At 45.4% G+C, this 25,972-nt stretch overlaps 9 protein-coding genes across 9 annotated transcripts; 4 read left to right on the top strand and 5 right to left on the bottom strand.

The window, feature by feature from the left end:
* Positions 1-6: 6 nt before the first annotated feature.
* BDB00DRAFT_870456 (uncharacterized protein) lies at positions 7-6,947 on the top strand (the record flags this gene model as incomplete). The annotated part of the gene is made up of 13 exons (XM_053126702.1): positions 7-17; positions 182-305; positions 416-758; positions 854-1,109; positions 1,236-1,306; positions 1,406-1,654; positions 1,726-3,611; positions 3,689-4,234; positions 4,313-4,877; positions 4,944-5,166; positions 5,257-5,737; positions 5,820-6,094; positions 6,206-6,947. The coding sequence occupies 13 exons, from the start codon at positions 7-9 to the stop codon at positions 6,945-6,947; spliced, it is 5,772 nt and encodes a 1,923-aa protein (XP_052981567.1).
* A 230-nt stretch (positions 6,948-7,177) lies between these two features.
* Positions 7,178-8,247, bottom strand: BDB00DRAFT_786385 (beta-lactamase-like protein; the record flags this gene model as incomplete). Its single annotated transcript, XM_053120607.1, has 2 exons — positions 7,178-8,040; positions 8,142-8,247. 2 exons carry the CDS (start codon positions 8,245-8,247, stop codon positions 7,178-7,180), a joined length of 969 nt encoding a protein of 322 aa, XP_052981566.1.
* Positions 8,248-12,644: 4,397 nt separating this feature from the next.
* On the bottom strand, positions 12,645-13,445 carry BDB00DRAFT_870453 (uncharacterized protein; the record flags this gene model as incomplete). The annotated part of the gene is made up of 2 exons (XM_053126701.1): positions 12,645-13,130; positions 13,236-13,445. The coding sequence occupies 2 exons, from the start codon at positions 13,443-13,445 to the stop codon at positions 12,645-12,647; spliced, it is 696 nt and encodes a 231-aa protein (XP_052981565.1).
* Positions 13,446-14,461: 1,016 nt separating this feature from the next.
* BDB00DRAFT_241619 (uncharacterized protein) lies at positions 14,462-15,020 on the top strand. The gene has a single exon (XM_053116625.1). The coding sequence runs from the start codon at positions 14,565-14,567 to the stop codon at positions 14,853-14,855; it is 291 nt and encodes a 96-aa protein (XP_052981564.1). The 5' UTR covers positions 14,462-14,564; the 3' UTR covers positions 14,856-15,020.
* A 489-nt stretch (positions 15,021-15,509) lies between these two features.
* On the bottom strand, positions 15,510-16,249 carry BDB00DRAFT_814041 (uncharacterized protein). The gene is made up of 4 exons (XM_053122815.1): positions 16,205-16,249; positions 16,071-16,133; positions 15,610-15,798; positions 15,510-15,529 (listed from the first exon to the last, which is right to left on the bottom strand). Exons 2-3 carry the CDS (start codon positions 16,083-16,085, stop codon positions 15,634-15,636), a joined length of 180 nt encoding a protein of 59 aa, XP_052981563.1. The 5' UTR covers positions 16,086-16,133; positions 16,205-16,249; the 3' UTR covers positions 15,510-15,529; positions 15,610-15,633.
* On the bottom strand, positions 15,756-17,005 carry BDB00DRAFT_814040 (uncharacterized protein). The gene is made up of 3 exons (XM_053122814.1): positions 16,201-17,005; positions 16,056-16,133; positions 15,756-15,787 (listed from the first exon to the last, which is right to left on the bottom strand). Exon 1 carries the CDS (start codon positions 16,867-16,869, stop codon positions 16,201-16,203), a length of 669 nt encoding a protein of 222 aa, XP_052981562.1. The 5' UTR covers positions 16,870-17,005; the 3' UTR covers positions 15,756-15,787; positions 16,056-16,133.
* A 2,494-nt stretch (positions 17,006-19,499) lies between these two features.
* Positions 19,500-20,973, top strand: BDB00DRAFT_814035 (vacuolar membrane protein-domain-containing protein). The gene is made up of 3 exons (XM_053122813.1): positions 19,500-19,990; positions 20,080-20,514; positions 20,586-20,973. The coding sequence occupies exons 1-3, from the start codon at positions 19,710-19,712 to the stop codon at positions 20,830-20,832; spliced, it is 963 nt and encodes a 320-aa protein (XP_052981561.1). The 5' UTR covers positions 19,500-19,709; the 3' UTR covers positions 20,833-20,973.
* A 581-nt stretch (positions 20,974-21,554) lies between these two features.
* BDB00DRAFT_760286 (P-loop containing nucleoside triphosphate hydrolase protein) lies at positions 21,555-23,510 on the top strand (the record flags this gene model as incomplete). Its single annotated transcript, XM_053119200.1, has 6 exons — positions 21,555-21,744; positions 21,817-22,138; positions 22,223-22,459; positions 22,546-22,636; positions 22,721-23,121; positions 23,216-23,510. The coding sequence occupies 6 exons, from the start codon at positions 21,555-21,557 to the stop codon at positions 23,508-23,510; spliced, it is 1,536 nt and encodes a 511-aa protein (XP_052981560.1).
* A 787-nt stretch (positions 23,511-24,297) lies between these two features.
* On the bottom strand, positions 24,298-25,573 carry BDB00DRAFT_814031 (uncharacterized protein). Its single transcript, XM_053122812.1, has 2 exons — positions 25,146-25,573; positions 24,298-25,028 (listed from the first exon to the last, which is right to left on the bottom strand). Exons 1-2 carry the CDS (start codon positions 25,538-25,540, stop codon positions 24,473-24,475), a joined length of 951 nt encoding a protein of 316 aa, XP_052981559.1. The 5' UTR covers positions 25,541-25,573; the 3' UTR covers positions 24,298-24,472.
* Positions 25,574-25,972: the final 399 nt, after the last annotated feature.

Below are 25,972 nucleotides of genomic sequence, written 5' to 3'. Positions count from 1 at the left end.
TTTCATATGGCGACAAGGTAAAACTTCCTTTTGCGTTACCTACACCCAAATATGTTCTCCCCTGACAAACTCTTTGCTTCTGTATATGCTCGCTTGCTCTCTCCCTCTCTCTTGCTCGACAACGACGACGACAACGACGACGACGACGACGACGACGGCTACTCTCCACTCTCGTGTAAAGACTCGATCGCTTGGTGCTCCTGTTGGACACTGGGTCAACTGCTTCTGTTCGGCGTACTGCTGCTCAACAGCTGGGTGAGATTCAAAAGCAACACCCTGGTGAACTTTACAACCTACTTTCCAGAGTATGTTTACAACCTTATATAATATTACCGAGAAGGGGTGGGCGGCTTTGAACGAAAAAAAGAGACAAAAGTGGCAACCCAATATAACAACGCTTTATGGCCACCCGTAGGTTGTCGTTCACTTGCGTAGCAAAGCATGGGATACGCGTTGGGCTGCAGGTCTTGCACTGGAAGAAATCGCCGCCAACGTGGAAGCATGGAATCCTGCCGATCAACCAGCCGTAAAACAAGAGGACGACGATGCGGGTCCCAAAGAAGACGAAGACACTGTACATAAGCTTGCCTTTGCTCAATTTGATTTAGCATCTGTGCTTGCACACGGCAAGCTCTTGCTAGGATCAGCAGGCAAGGAGTACGACATTGACTTTTCCGACATGACGCCTCAAGAAAGGTTGGAGCTGCAGCGGCGTAATCTTAAGGAACGGTTGGGTCTTACAAGTCAATTTATGGATGGTATGTCGTTGGGTGGTCTATATATCGTTAATCTGTCTCTCTATATATGCGCCTTTTCAGAGGAATAGTCTGATTGATTCTATGCCGTTTGATAGTGGATTTGGTGGACGACGCAGACTTGGTTGCAAGTAAAAAGTCCTCTGGCAAAAAGCAGCAATCATCAGCGCCGTCGTCACGCAAAAGCAGCCCCACACCTTCCCCATCCACGTCAGCACAAGCACCGGCAGCACCACAGCCTGCTCCCACACCTGCAGTGACTGAAATCAACATGGCGGGACTTTCTGCGCGTGAACGCAATATGCTCAAGCGAAAAATGAAAAACGACGCAAAAATGAACAAAAACAAGGAAAAGTAAGTTGGGTTGCTGCGACTACCACTGCTGTTGCTGCTATCATTCCTACTAGCGGCAGCAATTTGTTTCAGGAGACAAAAAAAAAAGCAGAGATACTGAAATAAGGAGCAAAATCACAAAAACAGGGTTCGAGTGGTGGACCTCAAGGGCAAGTCCACCGCAACGCCAGTCAAAGTGGAAAAAGATACTAAGGATGGTATGTGTGCTTTGAACGGAGAGAAGAAAATGATTTTCCAGCCTGAAATCAAAAGAAACACGCACAAGCGACTTACTCACGCTGCTGCCGCTTGTTTAGAATTCGAACTGACCGCCCAGCCGCAATCGAACAAATTTGTCGTCGAGTCCAAAAAGACGCCTCCGTCTCAGAAGAGTCAGGTCGAGCAGCAAACATCTGTCGACTGGCCGTTCAAGATGGCCTGCGAGCATCTCTGCATGGACTTGTTTGATCCAACGTGGGAAATCAGACATGGTGCAGGGATTGGTTTGCGAAGTATCCTCAAGGCACACGGAGAAGGCGCAGGACGACGAGGCATGTATTCCAGTGGTATCACTCACGCATCCTTTTGCGCGCGGTCTTTGAAATGGCTAACATGTACAATAATATGATATATGCAGTCGGTGTTTCCAAGGAAGCAAACGAAACATTACACAATGCATGGCTGGAGGACGTAGCAATCCGCTTGCTTTGTGTTTTCGCCCTCGACAGATTCGCTGATTTCGTATCAGATCAAGTCGTATGTCCGGTTCGTGAGACATGCTCTCAAACCTTGGGTGTCGTCTTGCAGTACATGAAACCGGAAGGCGTGCAAAGGGTCCACCAGACGCTCCTGACGCTGATCGCCCAAGACACCCCAGCGTTCGGTGGTCGATCGATTTGGGAAGTCCGACATGCTGGTCTACTGGGTCTCAAGTATGCCGTAGCAGTCCGTAAAGATCTCGTTGAAATGCTTGTCGACGGCACCACAGGCGCTGTAATCCTAGGTTTGCGCGATCCTGACGACGACGTCCGTGCCGTCAGCGCATCAACACTGCTGCCTATCACCGCCGAATTTGTACGCATGAGCAGCCAAGACCGAGTGCGCGACGTGATTACAACGCTCTGGGACTGCCTGATCGATCTGAAAGACGACCTGACCGCTTCCACAGGCGCAGTGATGGATTTAATTGCCAAAATGTTCGAGCAGCCGGGCGTGATGGATATCGTGCGCAGCCGATGCTCACTTGCCGATCTCGTTCCTCGACTGTATCCATTCTTCCGTCACACAATCACGGGTGTTCGCGTTGCAGTTCTCAACACACTCTTGACGTTCCTCGAATGCGGCACTGCAGCCGAATGGCTTGACGAGCGCGTATACCGGCTGGTATTCCAGAACCTGGTCGTCGAGGAAAAGCCACCGATATTGGAAAAAACACTGGCGGTATGGCGCGATCTTACGATTGCAGGTCGCGTGGATACGCAGCTAGTGTTGAACGGCACTCAAAATTGGCTCGGCAGTTGGTTCGAAGTTGCCATGACACCCATCGGTCAGCCCTTGGATGTGGCACAGCACTTTTACAAACCCCCAGGCGCGTTTGGACTTGGTGGTCAAGTGACCGTTGATACCGTGAGCGGCGGTGTCAACAAAAGGGCATCTGGCAAGAAAGGAGCAAGGAACGGAAAACCTGGCGCTAGCAGTATCCCAGCTAATGACAGAGACGAAGAAACGGGTCACAACCTTGACGCTGGGATGATCTCGCAGGACCTTTCGTTGGTCACAGCCGAGCAGGTGATGCGTTGTCGTGTGGCATGTGCAGCTGCGCTCGGTATGGCAATGAGCATGTGGCCCGACGAATCGATGGAGCTGTCGTACCAAGAAGTACTGCTTACACTTATCAATTCACAGTGGGCCATTAAACGTCAGTTGGGCGCAATGGCAGTCGAGGAGTGGGCCAAGGCCATCCTGAAAACTCAATACAACGCTGACTGTGTCAGCCATGCACCGCCCGATGCCATCCTTGCTGCCAAGCACAAATTCCCACGGACATTATCACAGGCCATGGTCGCCAGTTTGGATACAGGTGTTAGCCAGACGACAAGCTTCTATTTTGAACTTGTGCATGTGCTCAAACGAATCCGCGGTGAATGTCAGGCGCTTCTGAACGGATATGTTGATGCCAAGGTTCCTGCATCTGCCTTGCCGGCATTACCAACACTCGTACTCGGCGAAGCGGCTCCAGCGCCCGAATTACAAATATTCAGTATTGAGACAGCAAGCTGGGTCGTAGGTGAAGCATATGAATCGTTGCTGATGCGAGTTCCGCGAAGCAAAGGAAAAGCTGCTGCTCTAAGCGCACTCGAAGAGCGACAGAAACGAGTAATTGCATCGATTGGCTATTACGAAGAATTGAAGCAAAAGGTCGAAATTCATGTCTATGCCAGTACAGCAGGCGCTGTAGTCGAGCTTGGCGAATTGCCTACAAAACTAAATCCCATTATCCGCAGTGTGATGAACAGCATCAAGGTAGATGACCTCTTTGGTTGCTATTTATTCAGTCAATGCTGTTTTTGGATTACTTACTGACAAGTTGCCAATTTTAGTTTGAAGAAAATGCTGACCTCCAGGAGCGTTCTGCAGCTACATTAGCCGATTTGGTTGCCTTGTGCTCTCGTAATCCTAACCGAGTCAATCCTACCGATAAAATTGTCAAAAATCTGTGCACTTTCCTATGTTCCGATACAGTCGAAACACCTGTGCTCGAAGACAATCAAACCCAATCGGGCATTCTTTCGATTCAAAAAGAAGATAGCAGCAACACCGGTAAGGGTGGATCTGCCAAAGAAGCGGCAGCTGCAGCTCCTACGGCCGCACAAAAGGAATCACAGCTGATGAAACGAGGTGCAGAGATCGCATTAAGAGTCTTATGCGATCGGTTTGAAGGCCGCGTTTTCGATATCGTGCCAAAGCTGTGGGAGTGTATGGTCGCAAAATTGCAATTGGTATTTGGACAAGATGCTGAAGGGTCCGGTGTTTCACTGGCGGATAAAGCTATTCAGTCTGATCTTACAGTCGGCCAAGAAGTCATTGATACTCTCACCATCGTGACAACGGTAGTGCCGTACCTGTCATCCGACCTCTGGCCAAAGGTACGTTTCCTGCTTTTGAGTCGCAGACTTGATTAATATTTTGGCACACACTAACCGTAGCTATTACTTGATATTTAGATTGTAGGCGTAGTGCCAATTATCGGAAAGACTTTGCAGTCATGCTACAAGGTGATCCGATACGTCGGTGCACGGTGCCTTGCAACCATCGCTAACAGAATCACCCCGGAAACAATGCAAATTGTAATCGAGCAAGTACTGCCCTTGTTAGGCAACACGGTCAATCATTTACATCGGCAAGGCACCGCAGAATTCATATACTACCTTGTGCAACTACTGGACACCCGAATTTTACCATACACCATCTTCCTAATCGTTCCTGTGCTAGGTCGCATGAGCGACACAGACGATGCAGTGCGGTTGATTTGCACCAACTGCTTTGCCCTTCTTATCAGATTGGTTCCTCTGGAAGCCGGTATACCCGATCCCCCAGGCATGTCAGAGAAACTTCTCGCACACCGCGACGAGGAACGACGGTTCTTGTCACAGCTTCTGGATAGTTCCAAGGTGGAGAACTTTGAGATCCCCGTTAAAATTAAGGCAGAGCTCAGAAAATATCAACAAGAAGGTGTCAACTGGTTGGCTTTCCTTAACAAGTTCCATCTTCATGGTATCTTGTGTGATGGTAAGGTTTACTGGTGTCTTTTTGCTTGCAGTATACGGAGCATGATACTTATACGTATTTCGATAGACATGGGTCTTGGTAAAACGCTTCAATCTATCTGTATCCTTGCAAGTGACCACTACATGCGGGCTCAAAAACACGAAGCAACCAAGGCACCCGATGCGGCTCACTGCCCATCACTTGTGATATGTCCGCCTACCTTGACAGGACATTGGTACCATGAAGTGCTGCAATACAGTGAGAATTTAAAACCGCTCTTATATATGGGTGGTCCTGCTGAGCGTAAACGGTAAGCAACTTTTTTGTAGAGAAATGAGAATAGAGCAATCGATTTGCGCATCAATGTTCTCTAATGAAAGCATATTCTCTTTACCCGCAGGATACGAGCGAACATCAAGAAGCACGACGTGGTCATCATGTCATATGATATTATTCGCAATGACATTGACGACTTGTCCCAAATTCACTGGAACTACTGTATACTGGACGAAGGCCACATCATCAAGAACGCAAAGACCAAGATCACAAAAGCCATCAAGACTGTCAAATCAAACCATCGATTAATTCTTTCCGGTACTCCTATCCAAAACAACGTGCTTGAATTATGGTCACTGTTCGACTTTTTGATGCCGGGTTTCCTTGGAAGTGAAAAGTTATTCAATGAACGATTCGGCAAGCCAATCCTCTCCAGCCGTGACAGCAAGAGCTCATCAAAGGAACAAGAAGCAGGCGCTTTGGCGCTGGAGGCTCTCCACAAACAAGTTTTGCCGTTCTTACTTCGACGACTCAAAGAAGACGTGCTTCATGATTTACCACCCAAGATTATCCAGGACTACTACAGCGATTTGAGTGATCTTCAGGTAAAAGAGAAAGGGACAGTTTTCTCTCGCTGAATAGCAGTGTTTAAAAGAGTATTTTTTATTAACACATGTAAACTTGCAGAAAAAATTATACGAAGAATTTGCCAAATCACAAACAAAGCATGCAGTCGAACAGGGTCTTGAGGAGGACACTAGCACAGCCGTCACCAAATCCGAAGGTGGCAAATCCGCAACACACATCTTCCAAGCCCTGCAGTATCTACGCAAGCTTTGCAACCATCCACTCCTTGTATTGAACGAAAAGCATCCCAGCTATGATACCATCAAAAGGGATCTTGCACGTACCAACGCTTCATTGCACGATATACAAAACGCACCTAAATTACAAGCGCTCAAGTATGTATACAACGTTCTAATCAATTTTTGTTTGGGTACCCATCGTTGGCTATGGCCTCGAATATTTCTAGAAATGATACATGAATTTAATATATTTGATCGATGAAATAGACAATTGCTGGGTGAATGTGGTATTGGTACAACCACCCCTGAGTCCGAATCAGATCCTGCAGCCATGGCAGTGGGAGCTGTCAGCCAGCATCGTGCCCTGATTTTCTGCCAACTTAAAACCATGCTTGACATTATTGAAAACGACCTTTTCAAACGGATCATGCCGACCGTTAGTTACATGCGACTCGACGGCTCGGTGGATGCGAGCAAGCGACACGAGATTGTACAAAAGTTCAACGCAGATCCATCGATTGACGTCTTACTGCTCACAACCCATGTTGGTGGTCTTGGTCTCAACCTCACAGGTGCTGATACTGTTATCTTTGTGGAACACGACTGGAACCCGATGAAAGATTTACAGGCTATGGATCGTGCTCATCGCATCGGTCAAAAGAAGGTCGTCAACGTGTATCGACTCATTACTCGCGGCACTCTTGAAGAAAAGATTATGGGTCTCCAGAAATTCAAGCTTAACATTGCAAATACCGTCGTCAATCAACAAAACTCTGGATTGCAAAGCATGGATACAGACCAGATTCTCGATCTATTCAATGTTGAGGCCGAAGGTGCTGGCGACGGCCGGCGAAAGAAGAAGGACACTGCAGCTGTAGCTACATCAGCAGCGGATGCCGACGGCATGGGCAAATCGAAGGCAGTACTAGAGAACCTTGAGAACTTGTGGGATGATAAGGATTACGAAGAGGAGTATAATATTGATAGCTTTATTAGTGGTTTGAAATAGAGGTTCTTTCTGTACAATGTGTGCATAACACACACACATTTCTTTCCTATCAAATGGAAGTATAAAAAGAATAATGCGGGATTGAAAAGAGGAACAAAAATAAATACGAGTCTACAATGTGGATCATGCTATAAATATGTACAAAAGCGTCTTTTCCTCTCTGTCTACCTTACGTATCCTTACTGCTGCATTATGGTAGCAGTAGAAAGTATGATAGTGGTAAAGCTCAGCTATAAGCGACTGCGACCGGCTTCGACGTAACGCCACTCTTTGTTAAGCAAATCGAGTAAGTCGACCATATGGATGACCTTTGTGTTAGGTCGGGTTTCGATCTGCTCAGTCATTTCGATCTTGCCTTCTTCTTCGAGCTTCATGAGATGCAAGGCAATGCCACGTAGATACGCCGCTTGAAGATTGCCTGGTTTGTTCTCGCGTAAGATGGTACCTATTTCGAGCGGTGTCCACGCTTTGGAACGGTCTGAGAGAATCAACTGCAGGATTTCATGCTCGCGTTGATAGCGGAACTCCAGATATTCATTGATCTTGGCTACGCCGTCCTCGACAATGTCGCCGTGACCTGGGTATAGCCGTTGCGGCTCTATTTCCAGCAATTTGTTGAGTCCGGCCATGTACTCGTTCAACGAGTCAAATGTGACGGTGCCGTGGCCAAGGACACAGTCGCCTGTGAACAACGACTCTTCTTCATCGAGGTAGAATGTGCAATGATCGCTTGTGTGACCTGGTGTATGGACTACTCGCAACGTTGTCTCTTTGTCTATTTCAAACACCTGGCCATCATATAGATCGTGTAACTGGACATACGAAGGGAATCCGTCCATAAAGTGCAGGTCTTCAAAGGAGCCAGGTCTGTGTGGAAATTTGTGGACGGGAATACTGTCGTCGACGGCATAAATGTCTCCCAGTCCGCCCCAGTGATCGAAATGACAGTGTGTCAAGAGTATATCGGAGATATAGGCATCAGGCGAAATTTGCTTGAGCGACTCTTGTAAAAGAGGCACATAGGAAGGCTCGCCCTGGCCGCAGTCAATGAGGATCTTACGGTTGCCACTACCAACAAGGTAGGTGTTTGTGCCTGAATTATTTGGACATATTTGTTCAATAAAAGCAATTAAAAAAGAAGCAGAAAATTTTTCATATATATCGCTATGCGGAGCTTTTGTTGCAAGAATATACCTTGGAGGGTGAATGCGCTGGGATTGAGTCCAAGAACACGGTGAACTCGTTCACTCAACTGGCAAAACTCGGGCAAAGGTGGGTAATTATTACGAAGATCAGACATTTGACGAGGAAAGAAGTTGTGGGAGGGGGGCGAAATATATAGAGGGAAGGGTGGTTTGTCTATGCGATGTTGTGTGAACAGTAAAGTGAAGGATGATAGAGAGAAGAGAGAGAGAGCAGATGGGAGTAAAGGAAAGAAAGGTGGAATAAATGATGACTTGGCTGTTTCACATGTGTCCTTTTACTCAAATCCCCACATGAGCGAAAGGTGTTTTCCTAAAAGAGAAATAGCGATTATTCAATATGTGTAACCGTGGCTCTTTTGTAAGTGGCCGCTTTGCTCAGGGGAACCATCGGCTTTATCTTTTCGCTTTGGCTATTACGCTATCGAAAATACAAAAATACAGAACCGCATTTGGTATTACTCGTTGGTCATACTGAAAGATTAGCCAAAACGAGTCATCGAGTGAGAAAAAGCCAAATTGTATATGTAGTCATCACATAGCTTTGTGGATTAGAAGTTACGTGGTTTCTATCAGTAAGAACAGATAAAGCGCCGGCCCAAGAATGGTTTGCCTACTATACAAAATATGTAGCTCACCGAGTGACCACATTATAAGTAGAGCCGTGCACACTAAATCTGACAGAGCTATATATGAGTTCGAGGATCACATAGAAGTACTTATAGACGATGGTTCTCTTTTTGCAAGCCGAATAGCGGTTCTTTGAGGATACTACTAAATCTGCTTTAACTTTATTACATATGTTGCTCTCTATGAGCCTTTCGAAGGATTATGCAGTCAACAAATAAAGGGATGTTTGGCTGATGATTATCAGCATACAGTATGAATATATTCTTGAGTGTAAAACCCCAAATGCTGTTTATTTTGACAATCTTGTTAGGTAAGCAATTTCGCTTGTAGCTCTATTCTCTCGTACCACTTTAAAACCCACTTTTTGACCTGCGGGACTGTTCAGCGTAGGGGTATTGCTTGTTGAGTTTGACGCTTGCTGTGTATATCTAATAGCATTAAAGAGAAAATGCTTTACTAGTGAGCTAAGAAGCCGTCTACATCTCTCAAGGCGAATTGCTGAGTCAAAAGATTTGAGAGCCGTACCGTAGATGCTCTGGTAGATTTACAATGATTGTTGCAATGAGTCCATGTATAATTAGCACATATCTTGGATTATATATCACAACATCATCACACCCATGAGTATCTGTTTAGCCTGTCAGTATGATGCCAATTTCCAAAAGCTGGTTTATCTACAACGACACTTCCGCGCAGCGGATCCATCATCTCGAACACTGTTTAAAATATCTATTTGTATGCAGCGGTACACGCTATGAGCTCATGATCACAAACGGATATATTGTTTTGGCGACCCATGTCGCCAGTGTATAGTACATAAAAGGATGCTAGAGACGACAAAAACGTATGACAAAAGAAACAGCTCATTTCAACGGCCCACAACACAAACCACGACCAATCGAGGAACAACCGCAGCAGTTACATAGTGGCTTTGTGATCATGATTGAAGATTGCATATCACTCCATAAACTACATGTATATTTTGGAGGCATGTTGATACGACGATAATTTTTGAAAAAACACGAGTTACTTAATAGCGATATGGATAATCAAATATCATATAACGATATTGCCAAAGCGTGAATGATATACTTATAAACTGCACGACATAATATGTAATTGATAGTGAATCATCACTGTGGGGAGTGTCGATGAGCGATTGTGCACAATTGCTAAGAAAGAGATCAAGCGCGGCAAATGGATCTATATACCGCCCGCACAATGTGCTTGCTTCTTACCATTTCGCATACCATTGCGATCGTTATTTTCAACTACATCATCGTTGCCTTCGTCATCACTACTGTCTTCAGAGCCTTCCATCTCATCCACGATCAGTAGGCGCAGATGCTAAAGCCATTTTTGTCAAAGAAATTGCTGGATCGATATAATCGCTCGTCACCGTACTGGTGTACTTTGCTCAAGCAGCTTCAGCTTCATGGCTATCTGTAGCAAACACGGCTAGGAATAGAGAGCTTTCTGTTTCCTTATCTGCGGCATTGCGAGAGACTCGCAGTGCTGCTAGATGAAGAAGTATCACTATGCTGTTCTCCTTGTCTGCGGAAAGACAGTAGAGACTGACTAGGATCCGCGTTTTCTTTCATTTTTAGTCTGCCCGCTTTGTGATTTGGAGGATTTTTCTGGCCTCGAGGTCGTGTCTTTTTGAGTGAGTTTGTACTTTAGCGTGAAATGACTTGAGGAATAAAGATAAGGAGAAGATTACGACCGTGTTTAAACGAACAATAACGGATTGCGTCGTTATCATACAAACGCCGAAGTATTTCATGCTACCCAGACTAAAGCAAGCATTGGCTTTAACATAGCCCCACCTTTAGTAACTCTGATCTCCGCAACGAGGGAGGATATTTTGAGCAGCATACCCATATGTCCTCCTACGATTACCACTTTCGACTTCCAACGTAGTATATCCAATTAACCTCCCTTTCTCCCCATTGACTAAAAAGCATCGAGTATATACATGTATCAAATATTTATTATATTTTTCTGAGGAAAATGGGGATGTATATGCTATGTAATCGACCTTACACTGTGATACGTAATATGTAATATGAAAAAAGTCCAACGTCATTGCCCTCATCGGTGATTTGTGCTACAAACAGAATGGATTAGTATCATTTTAACTTCTTTTTTCTCTTCTTTTTTTTTTACTGTTCTTTTCTCTTTTTTTTTCCATTATATGATTCTCTTCTTCTTTTTTCTCCTTTTTTTTGGTATTTTTTTTCTTCATGATATATGAGGAAGTGGTACGGTAACGGACGGCACACACGGTTGTATCAAAGGATGACGGTCGTAGGCATGTTGGATGGTAGTTGATTTTGTATACGGAAACTGCACTGTGAATGATTCAATAACAGCTTGATAACCTTCGTCATCGCCGATGCAAGCAGATACCAATGACCAGCTTGCTTTGTTTTGTCTTTTTGAGTGTGTGTGCAGGTAATATGTCTTCGCGTAGAGCTCCTGTCAGTGTGAAAAAGTAAACATCATATTAGTCTTTGGGTCACTCGTATGTTCTAGAAGATAGAATTTCATGTAAAGCTCTATTTTTACATGCCTGACGGATGACCCATTTTGATTGCTTATTGCGAACTCGTTTTTACGACTTTATGATTCTTTGTGCCTGTGCGGCAGCAGGAACCAACGACTTTGAACAACAGCCTTGATATAGGTTCGCTTTTCTTTTTTTGTTTGCTTCTATGTGTACATACAGATAAACAACATTAGATATTTTGGATTTGATGAAGGCCTAATCAAGATCTTCTAATCATTACCTGATGTTTTTTTTTTGTGAGCTCTTCTGCGCTGTTAGCTTTGATAATTGAAGCCGACAGCAGGTTGTAATATAGTCTGGATATCTTGGATGATCTTGTAAGGTCTTGACAGTAAGCTTTCGTGCCGATGCATCCCGCGTGTGCCGTCGAGGTGTTGTGTTGACTTACAAACGGATATTTTTTTCTAAACTACTAAAAACATACACTATTAGTTTTTCCAATCATTTGTTGCACTTACCACTCAATGAGGGGACGACTTGGAGCTGAAAAATAGAACATGTGTGATAAAACAACGAAAGAAAGAAAGAAATAGAAATTGGGAAAATATGGATTGTAGGTTCTTGTGACAGAAAGATCAAATGGATGGTATTTTCGAAGGCAAAGGTTCTGTCTATTTTGTTAAAGTGTGTTATAGTTAGTATACTCGTCACATAGTAACAGCGCCTCCCTAATCTTAACCTACCACTTTATCTGCAGAATTCAAACACTTTTGATCGCGTATAATAGCGGTTTCACACGTCCAACGCACACGGCGGCCATTAGTCTTGTCGGTTTGGGATCCAGAATGATTCGTTTGCTGACATCCAGTTCGATGGCTGGACATGACCGAACGGTAGCTCTTGAGCACGCATGTGCCTCGATCATTGATAAGAGCATGACAGCTTCTTGTCACCGTGTTGACATTGTATGGTTTTTGTGGGTCTTGATAGCGATAGCCTCGGTGCTGATGCTGCTGCTGCTGCTTGGCTTGGGAACTACTGAAAACCGTGACCATTGCGTGTGCCGCTTGTCTTGATTATCAAGGATAGCCGGATCGATTGTCCGTGTTGCTGGATTCGATGATGACCGCAATTATTGGATATGCTGCTTGCTTAGCAATGTTGGTGCTTGTCATCGATGGTTGCCGCCAAAAATCCAATGACTGTTGAGTATGTGGATCGTCCCAGCACAAAATAAGTTGGTTTGATACGAGCGATCCACCTCCTGGCTTGTATTGTGTGCTGCGTGCCCAACGCTATATCTGTAGGCTTGTCATTTGTTGCCACCAGCCACCAGAAGACCCAAATGGCATGTGTTTAAATTTTTCCGTGTGTTGACAGGTAGTATTTTCGGAATCGGGCTAATCGCTTGTATGGCTGTGCGTGCTGCTGCTCCAGCGCTTGGTAGTTACTGCCACTTGTTGCCGCCGCCATCGAGTCGTAGGTGGTAGGTAGCCACGTAGATAAACTCTTCCATGCATTTTGTTGCGGTGTTGATTGATGATGGTGGCTCACCAGGATGGTCGTACCGTGTGTGCTGCTCAACTTTCTTGTTTCTTCATCGCTTGTTGCTTGTGAATGGGCCTTGACATGGTGTAGCCAGTCAGATGGGTTCTTGCTGTATCCAATGTTGAAAGGGGGTGCTCCGTCGCTTATTGTTGACCAAATTGGTACACTTTGGGTCAATCCATTGTTTGTCGCATTCAAAGTTGCTCGCTTGCTTGCTCCTGGTAACTGCAGCCTCACATAAGGGCCGCCAAACCCTATGTGCCTCCTCCATGGCCGAGTCCTTCTGCTTTCGCGCTTGAAGATGGATAGTGAAATTGACCATGTCCGTTGACTTGAGTGATCGAAAGAGACTGAAACATGGTCGTCCACGTTGGTTCAAGACTTGTCCGATCTTCAAACAGATTTGTTATCCAGCTTCTCCTTGACTACCATTTGCCGCCTGAGGTTGAACTTGGTTGTCTGATGACTTGTGAGATATATGGCAATCAGCTTGATAGTTGTCGCACTATTGCCAATCGTGATCGTGGGATTGATGTATCGATAGCCCCCGCAAGAAAGTCTTGTGCTTGGTAGGCGTCGCTGTCTTTTGCTCAAAGCATCGTTGACCATGCCACTTTGGTTCGGGATTCAAAAGTTCCGTTTGACTTGGATAGATAGGTAGGGACCACATGGATCGATGCCGCTTGTTGGAATTGCCTTGTTTGTCCGAAGAAATTCACGTCCTGAGTATAGTCGACGGTATGCCAAAAACTTGGGATGGTGCTACATTCTTGTGGATTGTCGTAGCATGGTACCTTTTTGTCGGGACGTCACAATGTTGTTTCGCCCGGTTTAAAATGGCAGCAGCAGCGGCAGCGATTCACACGAAGATCAACACGATAAATACGCCCTTGGCTTCTTTGAGAGTCACTCGAGAGAGATAGGTTCGGACCGTTTGGATATCAGGCGCAAATTCTCAAGAGCACCGGATTTTGCCGCCAAGGAACCAGTATCAAGCCAAAGACGGAATTCTCCATTCCTCCAAGCGGAAATGATTCCCTTGAACACCCCGGTTTCGCCTCCAAGAAACCAGGATCAAGCCAAAGACGGGATTCTCCACTCCTCCAAGTGGAAAAGATTCCCTTGAAAACCCAGGTTTCGCCTCCAAGAAACCAGGATCAAGCTGAAGACGGGATTCTCCACTTTCCCGTGCGGAAAAACTTCCCTTGCCACAGGAAAATTTTTCCAAGCCGCCAAAGGCTGGCAGTAACCATCACTGGCACCACCCGCCAAAAGAAGGACAACCCCAGCTTCAGGAATCCCCAAAGCAAAGGCAAGGGAATGAACGGGGACTTACATGGAACACTGAACTACAACCGGTGGGAGATCCAGAATATGAAGAGCAATGGGGATAGCGAGGACGGTACAGCCGGTGGTGGGGAGGGGAACACCGCTCTGGTTGCAAGGGTATTGCAGGAACACCATCCACATGAGTTGGAACTGACTGAAGACAACCTTGAGAAGGAATGGATTAATTCCTAGTAATGGATGCTTCTTCGCCTTCTTCACACCACATCCGAGTTGAATGCGATATGAAGAAGGGAAGAGTGAATGGAAAAAGAATTATCAGTTAGTAAGTCTCTTCTTATTGAGATGTTCGTCTTTCATTGAGTATTAAAGAAAATATAGTACTTCCCGTAATCATACAAGCCCGACGCCTTGGGTTGTCTTTTCAGTCAGTTCCAGCTCATGTGGATGGTATTCCTGCAATACCCAAACAACCAGAGCGGTGTTCCCCTCCCCACCACCGACTGTGCCGTCCTCGCTATCCCCATTGCTCTTCGTACCCCTTCACCCCCGGTGGCTGTAGCCAGTGCCACCAATGCCCCACCCACCCCTTACCTTTACCCGAGGAAACCATCCACTGAGGTGTCTTCCAAACCCGTCCCGCCAGACGGTCGCCACACACAGAGTGCAGCAGGCGGCAGCACGCACACGAAGGCCGCAGCAGCCCATGACCTATTTTTTTATATTGACTAATAAGAGGCACGCATGAGAGATTTGAGCTAATGATATTACATTCATTTATTTTTACCTTCATGTCCTTCCCGAACTAATCTCCAAAGCCATCCAGAGACGAGACGGCCAGCCACACACAAGCACGAAAGAAAAAACAGCCTAAATACGGAGAAAGGTGTAATATGATTAGATTTTGATATTAGGTTTGGTTGTTAATTGCCGCACTAAAGATACATACCCTGAACGCTTTCCACACCATCGCGTCAGTTGACGCATCGAAAACGCCAAAAAGAAAAGCACGCACAGAACGCGACTGCAGCAACGTACAACAGGAACACCAGAACGGAAGAAGAGGAGGATCAGGAGGAGGAGGAGGAGAAGAGCACCGACAGAACCACGAAGCACCGAAACGAAAGAAAAAACAGCCTAAATACGGGAGGTATAAAGGAAAATGATTAGATTTTGATATTAGGTTTGGTTGTTAATTGCCGCACTAAAAATACATACCCTGAACGCTTTCCACACCATCGCATCAGTTGACGCATCGAAAACGCCAAAAAGAAAAGCACGCACAGAACGCGACAGCAGCAACGCACAACAGGAACACCAGGACGGAAGAAGAGGAGAATCAGGAGGAGGAGGAGGAGGAGAACACCAACAGAGCCACGAAGCACCGAAACGAAAGAAAAAACAGCCTAAATACGGGAGGTATAAAGGAAAATGATTAGATGTTGATAACAGGTCTGGTTGTTATTTGCGCACTGAAGATACATACCCTGACGCTGTCCACACCATCGCGTCAGTTGACGCACTGGAAGACGCCAAAAAAGAAGAAAAGCACGCACAGAACGCAACAGCAGCAACGAACAACAGGAACACCAGGACGGAAGAAGAGGAGGATCAGGAGGAGGAGGAGAAGAACACCGACAGAACCACGAAGCACCGAAACGAAAGAAAAAACAGCCTAAATATGGGAGATATAATGGAAAATGATTAGATGTTGATAATAGGTTTGGTTGTAATTGCCGCACTAAAGATACATACCCTAAACGCTTTCCACACCATCGCGTCAGTTGACGCACTGGAAGACGCCAAAAAAGGAAGAAAAGCACGCACAGAACGCAACAGCAGCAACGAACAACAGGAACACCAGGACGGAAGAAGAGGAGGATCAGGAGGAGGAGGAGAAGAAACCCGACAGAAACACGAAGCACCGAAACGAAAAAAAAAAAGAACCTGCCACACCCACATCGCACCAAGCTGCACACAGCAGCGCGCAGGACAACACCTACTGGTCAACTAAAGGAAACAGAAAAAAATCATTAGAAAACAACCCTTTATTTCGTGTCATCACCAAGTAAAAAACTTACCAATCAAATCGTCGAACCAAATCATCAAGATCTTCTGCCTCAGCGTCGAGCTGAGCACGGAGAGCAGCAAGATCTTCCGAACGGAGAGAAGGGAGAGAAGAGACGGAACCACTGTCATCTTCCTCGGCCTCGGCGGCAACTTGAGCACGGATGGCATCAAGATCCTCTGACGTGAGGAGCGGGAGAGAAGAGGCGGCGGGTTCTGGGGTGGCGGTGGTGGTTACGGCGTCGGTGGTGATGTCAGATTGGGAGGGGTTGATGAGAGCTAAAAGCTCATCATCGGTCATCGCTATATAGCGTTGGAGGTCAGACCGAGTTGGGGATTCACCCTCAACTTCCATCGGCTGCAAATCGGCAGGAGAGTCCTCGGGAGAGTCCTCGGCTGCGCGATATTCCTCACCATGATCAGGCAGGGACACGCCCAAGGCGGTATGCCACGATCGTTCTTGTCGTGATGGCAGGGACGAACGCACAAAAGTGGTCGTATGCTCATATTGCAGGGACGAACACGCCGAAGCGGTCGTATGCTCGAAAAAGTATGGATTTTCGACAGAAGTATCACCTTCATGCCGCACATCAGAACCGTCCGCCAACAAAGCCGAAGAAGGCATTAAATTGAAGGCTCCAACATCATACGACACAAAGTCATACGATGGATCCTCCATCTGCACATCTCGATCAGAGAGCGTGTCGTCTGTGTGTTCTGGCAGGGACTGACGCGCCGAAGCGGTAGTGTGCTCTAGCAGGGACTGACGCGCCGAAGCGGTAGTGTGCTCTTGCAGGGACGAACACGCCGAAGCGGTCGTTTGCTCTAGCAGGGACGCGCATGCCGAAGCAGCGGTTTGCTCAGAAGATGGCAGGGACGAGCACGCCGAAGCGGCCGTATGCGCATCTGGAACAGACAACGAAGGCATCGCGTGGTTGTCGACAAGTTCAAGAACACGGGAGCCATGCATAAGCAGAGGGGCCACAGGCTGATCTATCCTCACTTCAGTAGAGTCAGAATTACAGGAGCCATGCAAAAGCAGAGGGGTCACAGACTGATCCACGTCGACAGGTTCAGGAACACGGGAGCCATGCAAAAGCAGAGGGGCCGCAGACTGCTCCATCATTACCGTAACCATGTGCTCATCTTTCACAGTAATTGCATTATCGACTGTTGTTATTGATTGGTGCGGCTGAGAGACATGAGCGGAAGCCGCAGCAGCAGTCGGGAGCAACGCGTGGGGCTCAGGATTCCTCATTGCACCCAGGTGCTCAGCACGTCGCGCGGGCACGTACTCGGTTGTCAGAACACCACGATTAACATCAGAGTCAATCTCCCAGTCAATATCCCAGCAATGATAAATACATACCGGATTAGAAGAACGAGGCTGTCCACCATACTTTACACTTGGCCGACGGATCGCATGCACAGGTTCAGTGGCAGTAGTTGAAGTTGTGGTGGCACGTTGCGTGAACAACGGCGGCGGAGGCGGAGGCAGCGGCGGGAAGTCTAATGGCGGAAATGGCCAAGAGAGGAACAACAACAACTTGAACGGGGCATCAAGAATCCATGTGCGCACATGAGTGCAACACTCGGCACGGACGACAAAGGCCACAAGGGCAACGGAAACAGCGATGACAGGACGGGACAGGGCATATCGGTAGATAGCGGCCACTGTTTCCTCAAAGATACACAGCAAGATACAAAGCAGAACGAGCTTGGCGAAGAGGGCGTCAGATACGGTGATCATTGCGACAGAATGTAGTAAAAAGAAGCTGGTAAAGAAGAAGACCAGTGGGTTGGGCAGGCAACACTTTCTTAACAGTCGCCGTGCGCAGCAGATTGTAGCGCCGACACAATTTTCGCGAGAGGTGTGCCTACCCACTATAGTGACATCTTTTTCTTTCCGAATATTTGATAGCACGCCAAGCTTAATCCCAGGATGCCAATCAAGCAAGGAGTTTTCTATCGAGTCCACATAGGTAACAATCACTTTAAAAAGAACTCTGGGCAGCGCTCTTTTAAGCGTACATACGAGTTTTCTTTATCTTTATTCGACGTATAAAACATCCCTTTAGCATAAGCTACTGTGGTCAGTAATCGATGTTTATGTTATAAACGGTAAAAGCCAAAAGCATACATAAGAGAATTAAGACGTTAATTCATGCGAGAGTAAGGATAAGGTGGATATGATAATGGTAATTGTGTTCCAAAGAGAAAAATAGAAATGGAATGGAGGAGCGATACACAAATGGGTCGTTACAACAAGTAAATATTGGGAAAAAGGTAATGAAAAAGCTGTCAAGTACTATTTATACGTTTCTGGAAATACAATGGAACCAAAATATGCACTTTTCCGCATGCGAATTCGTGCTTAAAGGACGTTAGATCTCCAACACCTTCTATCTGCATCAGATCCCATTCACTTAGAGTTTTGCTCCTTCTATCCTTCTACCAGATCTTCAGCTATAAGTAAAATGGCTATTTTGGGTGCAAGGATTATTTGAATGTAAGAAATGTATGTAAGGCGCAATGTTTCGATGAAAAAGCATTGGTCTTGTTAATGAAGTAGGAAACCAGTACTTATCCTCAGTATTATTTCTACTTAATATGTTAGATCATCATAGTCTTTTTAGTATATAGTCCTCGAAAGTACAATGCGCAAATTTCCTATGAAGCTTCCACTTCCTATGGAGCTGTTTGAACGGTCTTCAGATTAACAAATAACACACGTATAACCAGGATGAAAAAAACTCATACGCGTAATCAATCGGCTGTCAATATCACGCTTATAAAGAATATATAAATTATAACAATTACGTGCACGCTTGGTAATTAAATGCAATATACTATATTTGTTGTGTCGTGGGATGAGCTTTTCAAAAACATCGAAGTGTTTGTTTGTTGGCTCTCCACCCCGCATCATCAGCGGCGTATTTGTGGTCAATCATAGTCATCACAACATTGCTGCGTATTACATCACGGCACTATTGTTTCCTGGCCTTCAACACATGTAGTATTGATCGTTCGTAGCTTGGAGTTTATGTGGCTGTATAACATGTACCTTCCAAGTACAACGGAAATTGATAGATTCGCTCGGCATCTGGTGCCGGGGAGAGAACTAGCATTTTTAATGGCGTGACTAACAGTCATCGTCACAGGGTATGCACGGCATTTTTACATGATCCCAGCAGAGTGAGTCAATCGTTGCTATTGCTGATGTTACATCATATGGGGAACCAAAGAAACGTCTCACAGGATCACCAGCATAACAATAGCATTAAAAAATTCATGCGACCCAATGTCAGCTCCTCCACCCCCCCGCCCCCTTGCCCCCCCTTGGTTTTCCCTTTTTCGCAAGCCCCGAATAGAATGGAGTAAGAGAGTGCAAGCGAAATACCCCACTCCAATGTGACGCGGTAACCAATAAGATGAAACTAAAGGCCTAGAACGAAACCCTTCTCTCCTACTCCTTCCTCTCAGCATTTTATCCTCCCTCTTTTCGTTTTTCACTCCACTATGCAGATGCTACTCTTGCCTGTCCTAACCTCTCGTCATCCGCCGCTATTTTTCGCAGATCCAAGGCTTCTTAAAATGGCTCCATCGGAGCCGATCTCCGTTCCCATTCCAGAAAGCAGCATTCCTGATGGTGTCGGCTGCTCCGGATCGGGCGACGAAGAAGGCTGCAAGCTGCTTGACAGTTTCGCTATTCTTGTTCAAATATGCCTGGCAACCACGGCGTTGCTAGTGCTTGTATACAAGCGGTGGAGAGAGCGACCGCAACGGCCAGTGCCTGTGTGGTATGGAGCACTTTAAAAGAGGCGTGGGGATTTAATGGCAAGAGTGCGGAGACTGACCACATCCTCGTTATTTTTTTCTTCGTTCCTAGGGCATTGGATGTGAGCAAACAGTTTTTGGGCGCGGGTGTCATTCATTTCTTGAACTTGGCGGTGAGCTATTTGGTGGGGCGGCCTATGAATGGCCCCAAAACGAATCTCTGCGTATGGTACTTTCTCAACGTGCTCGTGGACACCACCATTGGCGTGGGTATTCTCTGGTTCTGGCTTCACTCGCTGCAATGGATACTTGCACGATACTTGCATGTGCGATACATTCGAAGTGGGGAGTATGGTCCTCCACCACTGCGTCGCCGTTTGTTGCCATGGGCACGACAGACCGCTGTCTTTATTGTATCCGAAGCCCTGATGAAGCTGTGTGTGTTGGGCTTGTTCCGTCTGTGTCCCTTTTTGTTCAATGTCGGCAACTGGGCACTGCGCTGGACACGTGGCAATCATCGCTACCAAGTAGTATTTGTCATGTTTATGTAAGTTATCTCTTGTACTTGATGGCTGGTGCTACCATTGATCATCCCAGAACTAACCTGGATGGAAACAGATTCCCCTTGGTGATGAATGCAGTCCAGTTTTGGATCGTGGATACCATCGTCAAGGTCAATCCAGCGCTGGCCGGCAGCTATTCAAACAATGTTCCCAAATACACCAATCCTGACGAACACTATCCCTCAGGCGACGATGAAGAAAGTGCATCATCGCCTGCCATCAACAACAGTACCACTGCTTCTCATAATGCTCATCGTGAAGGCAATGAACGCACTCCATTGTTACGCAGCAGCTCTTCATAGTCTTTTATGATACCATAGATATACCAACTCTACCAATAGTTTTGTAAATAACAACATATCACATCATCCATCTCCACACACACACACACACACACAACAAATAATATAAATACTAGAAGTTTTACCAGCGGGTAATGAATTGAGTTTTTTTTTTCAACACTCTTTTGACCAAACTTTTTGTTCATCGATCAAACTTTAAAGCAGAAATGTTTTCGATTGCACGATACCAGGGTGACGATGACGACAGTTCCAAATCGGAGCGTACTTTTGAGAAAAAGAACGAGCGCTTGCAACAACTTCGAGAAAAGGCTAATCGAAAACGCAAAGCTGTCAACGATCAGCCGCCACCACCCACAGAAGATCGGCCAGCGTCGAAAAAGAGCGAAAAGAAACGACGAAAAAACGATACTGCCAATAACAAACCAACAACTGACGAATCACAACGCACTCAAGTGACAAAAAGACGGTTAGAACAAGACACCCAACATGAAGAGAGTATTGACGAAGATAACGACCACTCTGACGCTGACGACGAGCAACCAGAAGACACTATACCAAGCATAATTGAAAAGGAAGAAGAGGAAGATGAAGACGACAACGACAACAAAGACAACGACGACGATAAAGCAGATAGCAACAAAGACGAGATTGAAGCTATGGAGGATGCTGAGGAGGAAGGAGACGATAAGGATGCAGATGAAGGTATCATGGCGTTTCCGGACATGTTGGGTGACTCGACCGAACGAACACAGGAGGATATCCAACTGTTACGAAACATGGGTATTCCTGACTGGCTTTTGCTGCCAACCGTCATTTCTCCAAGCGAAAAGTGTGAGCTGGAAGCGCTCCCAGGGCTTTCAGATCGTCTTGTGCAAAGATGTCGGGATTTAGGGTTCTCCAATTTCTTTGCAGGTATGTTTTGAATTTATGCAACCTCTTTCTTTGCAAATGGTACGATGCTAACATGCGACAAACGGACAATAGTGCAACTCGCAGTAATTCCGGTATTTTTGAGACGACAAGCATTATACGATACTCGAAGACCGCCAGGCGATTTGTGTGTTTCTGCACCTACTGGTAGTGGAAAGACAATGGCATATGTACTGCCTATCATTGATATTCTTTCCAAACGCGTCGTAACACGATTACGGGCACTTGTCGTCTTGCCTACGCGTGAATTGGCAATTCAGGTGAAAGAGACCTTTGAGGCTTTTGTCAAGGGAACAAATCTTCGTGTCGGCGCTGCTGTAGGTCAACAGAGCATGGCGCGTGAACAGCAAATGTTGGTTGGAAAAACCACAGATGAGTAAGTGTGTTACATGTGTATCACGCTCGTGCTCGCATAATGGATGTAGTGAGTTTTAACACGACGACGTGTTTTCATCGGTAGTTATCCAGGTGGCCAAAGCCGAATTGATATATTAATTGCCACGCCAGGCCGTCTCACAGATCATATTAAGGAAACGCGCAATTTCAGCCTACAACACTTGCGTTTCTTGGTCATTGACGAAGCTGATCAGCTGCTGAATCAGAGCTACAATGACTGGCTAAATCAAATCTTGGCCGCCACACGACCAGTCGCCGACAAATGTGATATCCCATTCAGTTTTAAGACGGATAAAAATGGGTTAGTTTTTGAAATGTTAAAACCAAGAGTGTGCTGGCTTTTTCTTTTTTGAAAGTTTGATACTAACTCGAAAAGGTGTATAACAGTGTACCAGAACCAGACGCTATTGCGCCTAACTTTTTGAGATCGAGCTTCGAGTTGCCACAAACCGATGTGGATTTGGCCAAAGTGCCTACGGTACGTTGCTTGGCAGAGAAGAAGTATTCGGGAGGCGAAGGTGATGACAGTATTTCTTTATACTTACGCAAGTCGAATCTTTAGGTACAAAAACTGTTGTTTTCTGCAACGCTGACAAAGAATCCAGCCAAGATCGCCGGCCTTCATTTGACAGAGCCCGAATACATTTCCGTCCAGCGATCAACAGATACCGAGCAAGCACCCGACTACACGACGCCTGAAGGCCTGAAGCAATTCATGACCGTGTGCTCCAGCGATCTCAAGCCACTCACTTTGATTTATCTCCTACATCACTTCAATATTCGCTCATGTTTATGCTTTACCCGGTCCACGGACTCTACACGACGATTGCAAATGCTAGTAGAAGCTTATGAGGCTCGACAAAAAGATCATGACAAGATTGTCGTTGCAGATTACTCTAGTGAACTGGCAAAGGCAGATAGAAAGGCGTTACTCAAAAAGTTTGCAGACGGTGAAATCAATCTGTAAGTTTATGCTTGACAAAATAGGGTCATTGGAGATGGAAGGATACTAAACCATATTCCGTTCGTGTTTCACACGTCGGCATGTATTACATAGATTGATTTGCTCTGATCTCATCGGACGTGGTATTGATTTGGACAATGTTGCTGTTGTCATCAACTACGATGTTCCCTATTTCATGGACAAGTATATCCATCGTGTGGGTCGTACTGCTCGTGCTGGTCGCGAAGGAGAAGCATATTCCCTCGTAGAGAAACAAGAAGCAAGGCCATTCAAAGACATGTTGCGGCAAGCTGGCCATTTGCAACAAATTAAACCTCTGCGAATTGATCACAAAAAGCTAGAACCTTTCGAAGAAAACTATAATGAAGCTCTATCGAGCCTTGGATAAGAGCAAAGTCTTATATTTTCACCTTACTGCTATTATTACGTAATAATAAAAGAATCGCTGCATAGATCAGCTGTCAAAAACACATCAAAGCAAAACAAGCATTGTGGTTTATCAACTTGATCATGATTTGAATTTCTAAAGTTAACATGACGTATCTTTTATCTTTAACTTATGTCGAAGAATCGTGCATTGTTGTATATCATTGTTAGTAAATAAATTGGAGCATAAATAAGCAAATCGTCCCCACCCCCTTTCGAAAGAGAAGATACTCGTGTGTCGCTCCACGAGCTAGTTGTCGACGGTAGACCTATATTTGCTCTTCTGTTGGGATGATTTCTGGAGAAGTGACCAGTTCACCTAACTCATCTACATAAAACGATAAACACAGTCAGTGCTATTTTGTTAAAGGGTACCTGATGAAAAGTAGTAAACCGTCTATAACTTTATTGAGACCGGCATACTCTATCGCTACAAGTATGAAGCTCTTTTTCAGGTTTCTTCAACAATTCCAGCATTCCTACAAAACACAATACCTTAGATCAATAGATCGTAAGAAATAGATATCGCGTTAGCTTTACGCCGAGTAATTCCGTCAGCATACTTGTTAACTCTTCTCCATGACGTTGGTCCGATCGAGCGACGAAAGACGTACCTTCAGCCTTTTTGTCGTTTTTAAAGAAAAAATAACTACACGCGCTGCAAAAGTTTCGTCGCAGTGCAGCGTACATAATTCTACACATTTCAATTTCTTTAACATATGATGTCGTGCAACGATATATATAACGAGCACATTTATTATATGGCACAAACATGAAAAGAGACGTAGCGTTTATGTCTGAATATTACACCGCTTTCGACTCAAATTGACAACACTTGAGGTCATAAAAGGTGTATTATTGAATCATTGTATTAATCATATTGAGCGTAATTCATATGAATCTACCCTTTACATGTTATTGCTACTACGGGAGACGATATCCAGGTGTTTCACAGATATCGCACGAAATATTCCAAAACTTTGTTGCCTCTTCCATATTATGCGATCGTTCTGAACTGTCCAGCTTCTTGCCAGAAAAAAAGTACTGTCCTGAGGCGGCACTAAAATCCGGACTTGTTGCATATTGCAAGTACCAATGGGCAGCCGTTTCTTCTGACGTCAATGCATGGTTGAACCAAGGCAAGATGTATCTCAGAATCTGACGGACTAGCCAAGGAGATTCACGGGAGAGACTCGTGGTAGGTATAAAACCAGGTTCAAAAGGAATAACAACCAATTCGGGGTTTTGCTTTGCCAAGAGATAGGCAATCCACATCATAGCCAGCTTGCTGGCTTTGTAAAAGCCGAGTCCCAAGAATCTTTGGTTCCCGTCCAGATTGTCGAAAAAGTTGGGAGTCGTAACGTAATCGACACCAAGTGCGGCTGAAGGTACCTTGAAGTTTGGATCGTGAAGTGCAGAGGTAACAAAAAGAATTCGACCGCCACGGGGTAGGAGGGGTTTTAGTAGCATTGTTAAATACCTAAGTGTGGTCAATACAACGAATATACATACGCAAGAGCACGCATGGCAGTATGACTGAGTTAATCACCATGTTACATGTCTTTTATATTTTGGTATTCTGTTCCCTGAAGCTTACCATGGGGCAACAATATTCGTCCAGAATGTTTTCTCCACCACCATGGTTTCTTTAACAAACTCGTGGCTGGAGGGAATTATACCGGCATTGTTGACCACAACATCAAGAGTGAGACCAAGTGCCTTGAACGATTCGACAAAACTACGGATGTTTTCCAGACTCTCGAGATCAAGGATCAACGTATGGAGTCGTTCTTTTTCTTTTGCGGAAGGCTTTATCCATGCCACCGCTTCATCAAGCCGACTTTTGCTTCGGCCAGTAATAACCACGGTATGACCATCGCAAAGGATCTTTTGCGCTGATATACGTCCAAGTCCACTTGTACCTCCTGTGATTAACACGACCTTTTTGGTTTCACTCGTTCCTGCTAATGCTGTTGTACTAGAAGACGGCATGTTGTACGATTCTTTTTATTCAAAGAAAGAAGATAATAAGTAAGATACATTTCTGACTGATTCACACCTGTAATTTATACTTGTTTACTTTAACTTTGTTTGATAAGACCGATGCCTTATATAGGCAAAGTATTAGGCGTCGATTTCCTGTTCTGTTGTTTTAAGAAATTATGTATCACTACCCACATCAACAAAACAAGGGCGCTACCCTTTTCGTATACACGCATGATGTGGCTGCCATCGGCAATTACTAGGCCAAAAACACTTTTTTTTATCCGTTTATGGAATAAATTGAATTTGTATGTTGCATTGTATTCTCGGATTTTTTAGTTTGTCTAACCATATTTCAACATATGATAACTGTGTCAGATGCTCAAGAAAGCATACCACAGAAGCTACAACTGTCCCTCGTTAAGATCAACGAAGTGAGGA

The sequence above is a fragment of the Zychaea mexicana genome (genome assembly GCF_025766255.1).
Source record: "Zychaea mexicana strain RSA 1403 chromosome Unknown BDB00scaffold_21, whole genome shotgun sequence".
NCBI classification, from domain to species: domain Eukaryota; kingdom Fungi; phylum Mucoromycota; class Mucoromycetes; order Mucorales; family Lichtheimiaceae; genus Zychaea; species Zychaea mexicana.
Note: the sequence above shows the minus strand (reverse complement) of the source record. Positions and strands in the feature narration are given on the sequence as shown.

Bases quoted from the DNA above. Each gene is read 5' to 3' on its own strand.
- BDB00DRAFT_241619 (XM_053116625.1), top strand. From the start codon at position 14,565: ATGTGGATGGTATTCCTGCAATACCCAAACAACCAGAGCGGTGTTCCC.
- BDB00DRAFT_814040 (XM_053122814.1), bottom strand. From the start codon at position 16,869: ATGGAGGATCCATCGTATGACTTTGTGTCGTATGATGTTGGAGCCTTC.
- BDB00DRAFT_814035 (XM_053122813.1), top strand. From the start codon at position 19,710: ATGCAGATGCTACTCTTGCCTGTCCTAACCTCTCGTCATCCGCCGCTA. The intron at 19,991-20,079 runs GTATGGAGCACT...CTTCGTTCCTAG, and splicing joins CAACGGCCAGTGCCTGTGTG to GGCATTGGATGTGAGCAAAC. The intron at 20,515-20,585 runs GTAAGTTATCTC...GGATGGAAACAG, and splicing joins GTAGTATTTGTCATGTTTAT to ATTCCCCTTGGTGATGAATG.
- BDB00DRAFT_814031 (XM_053122812.1), bottom strand. From the start codon at position 25,540: ATGCCGTCTTCTAGTACAACAGCATTAGCAGGAACGAGTGAAACCAAA. The intron at 25,029-25,145 runs GTAAGCTTCAGG...GACCACACTTAG, and splicing joins ACGAATATTGTTGCCCCATG to GTATTTAACAATGCTACTAA.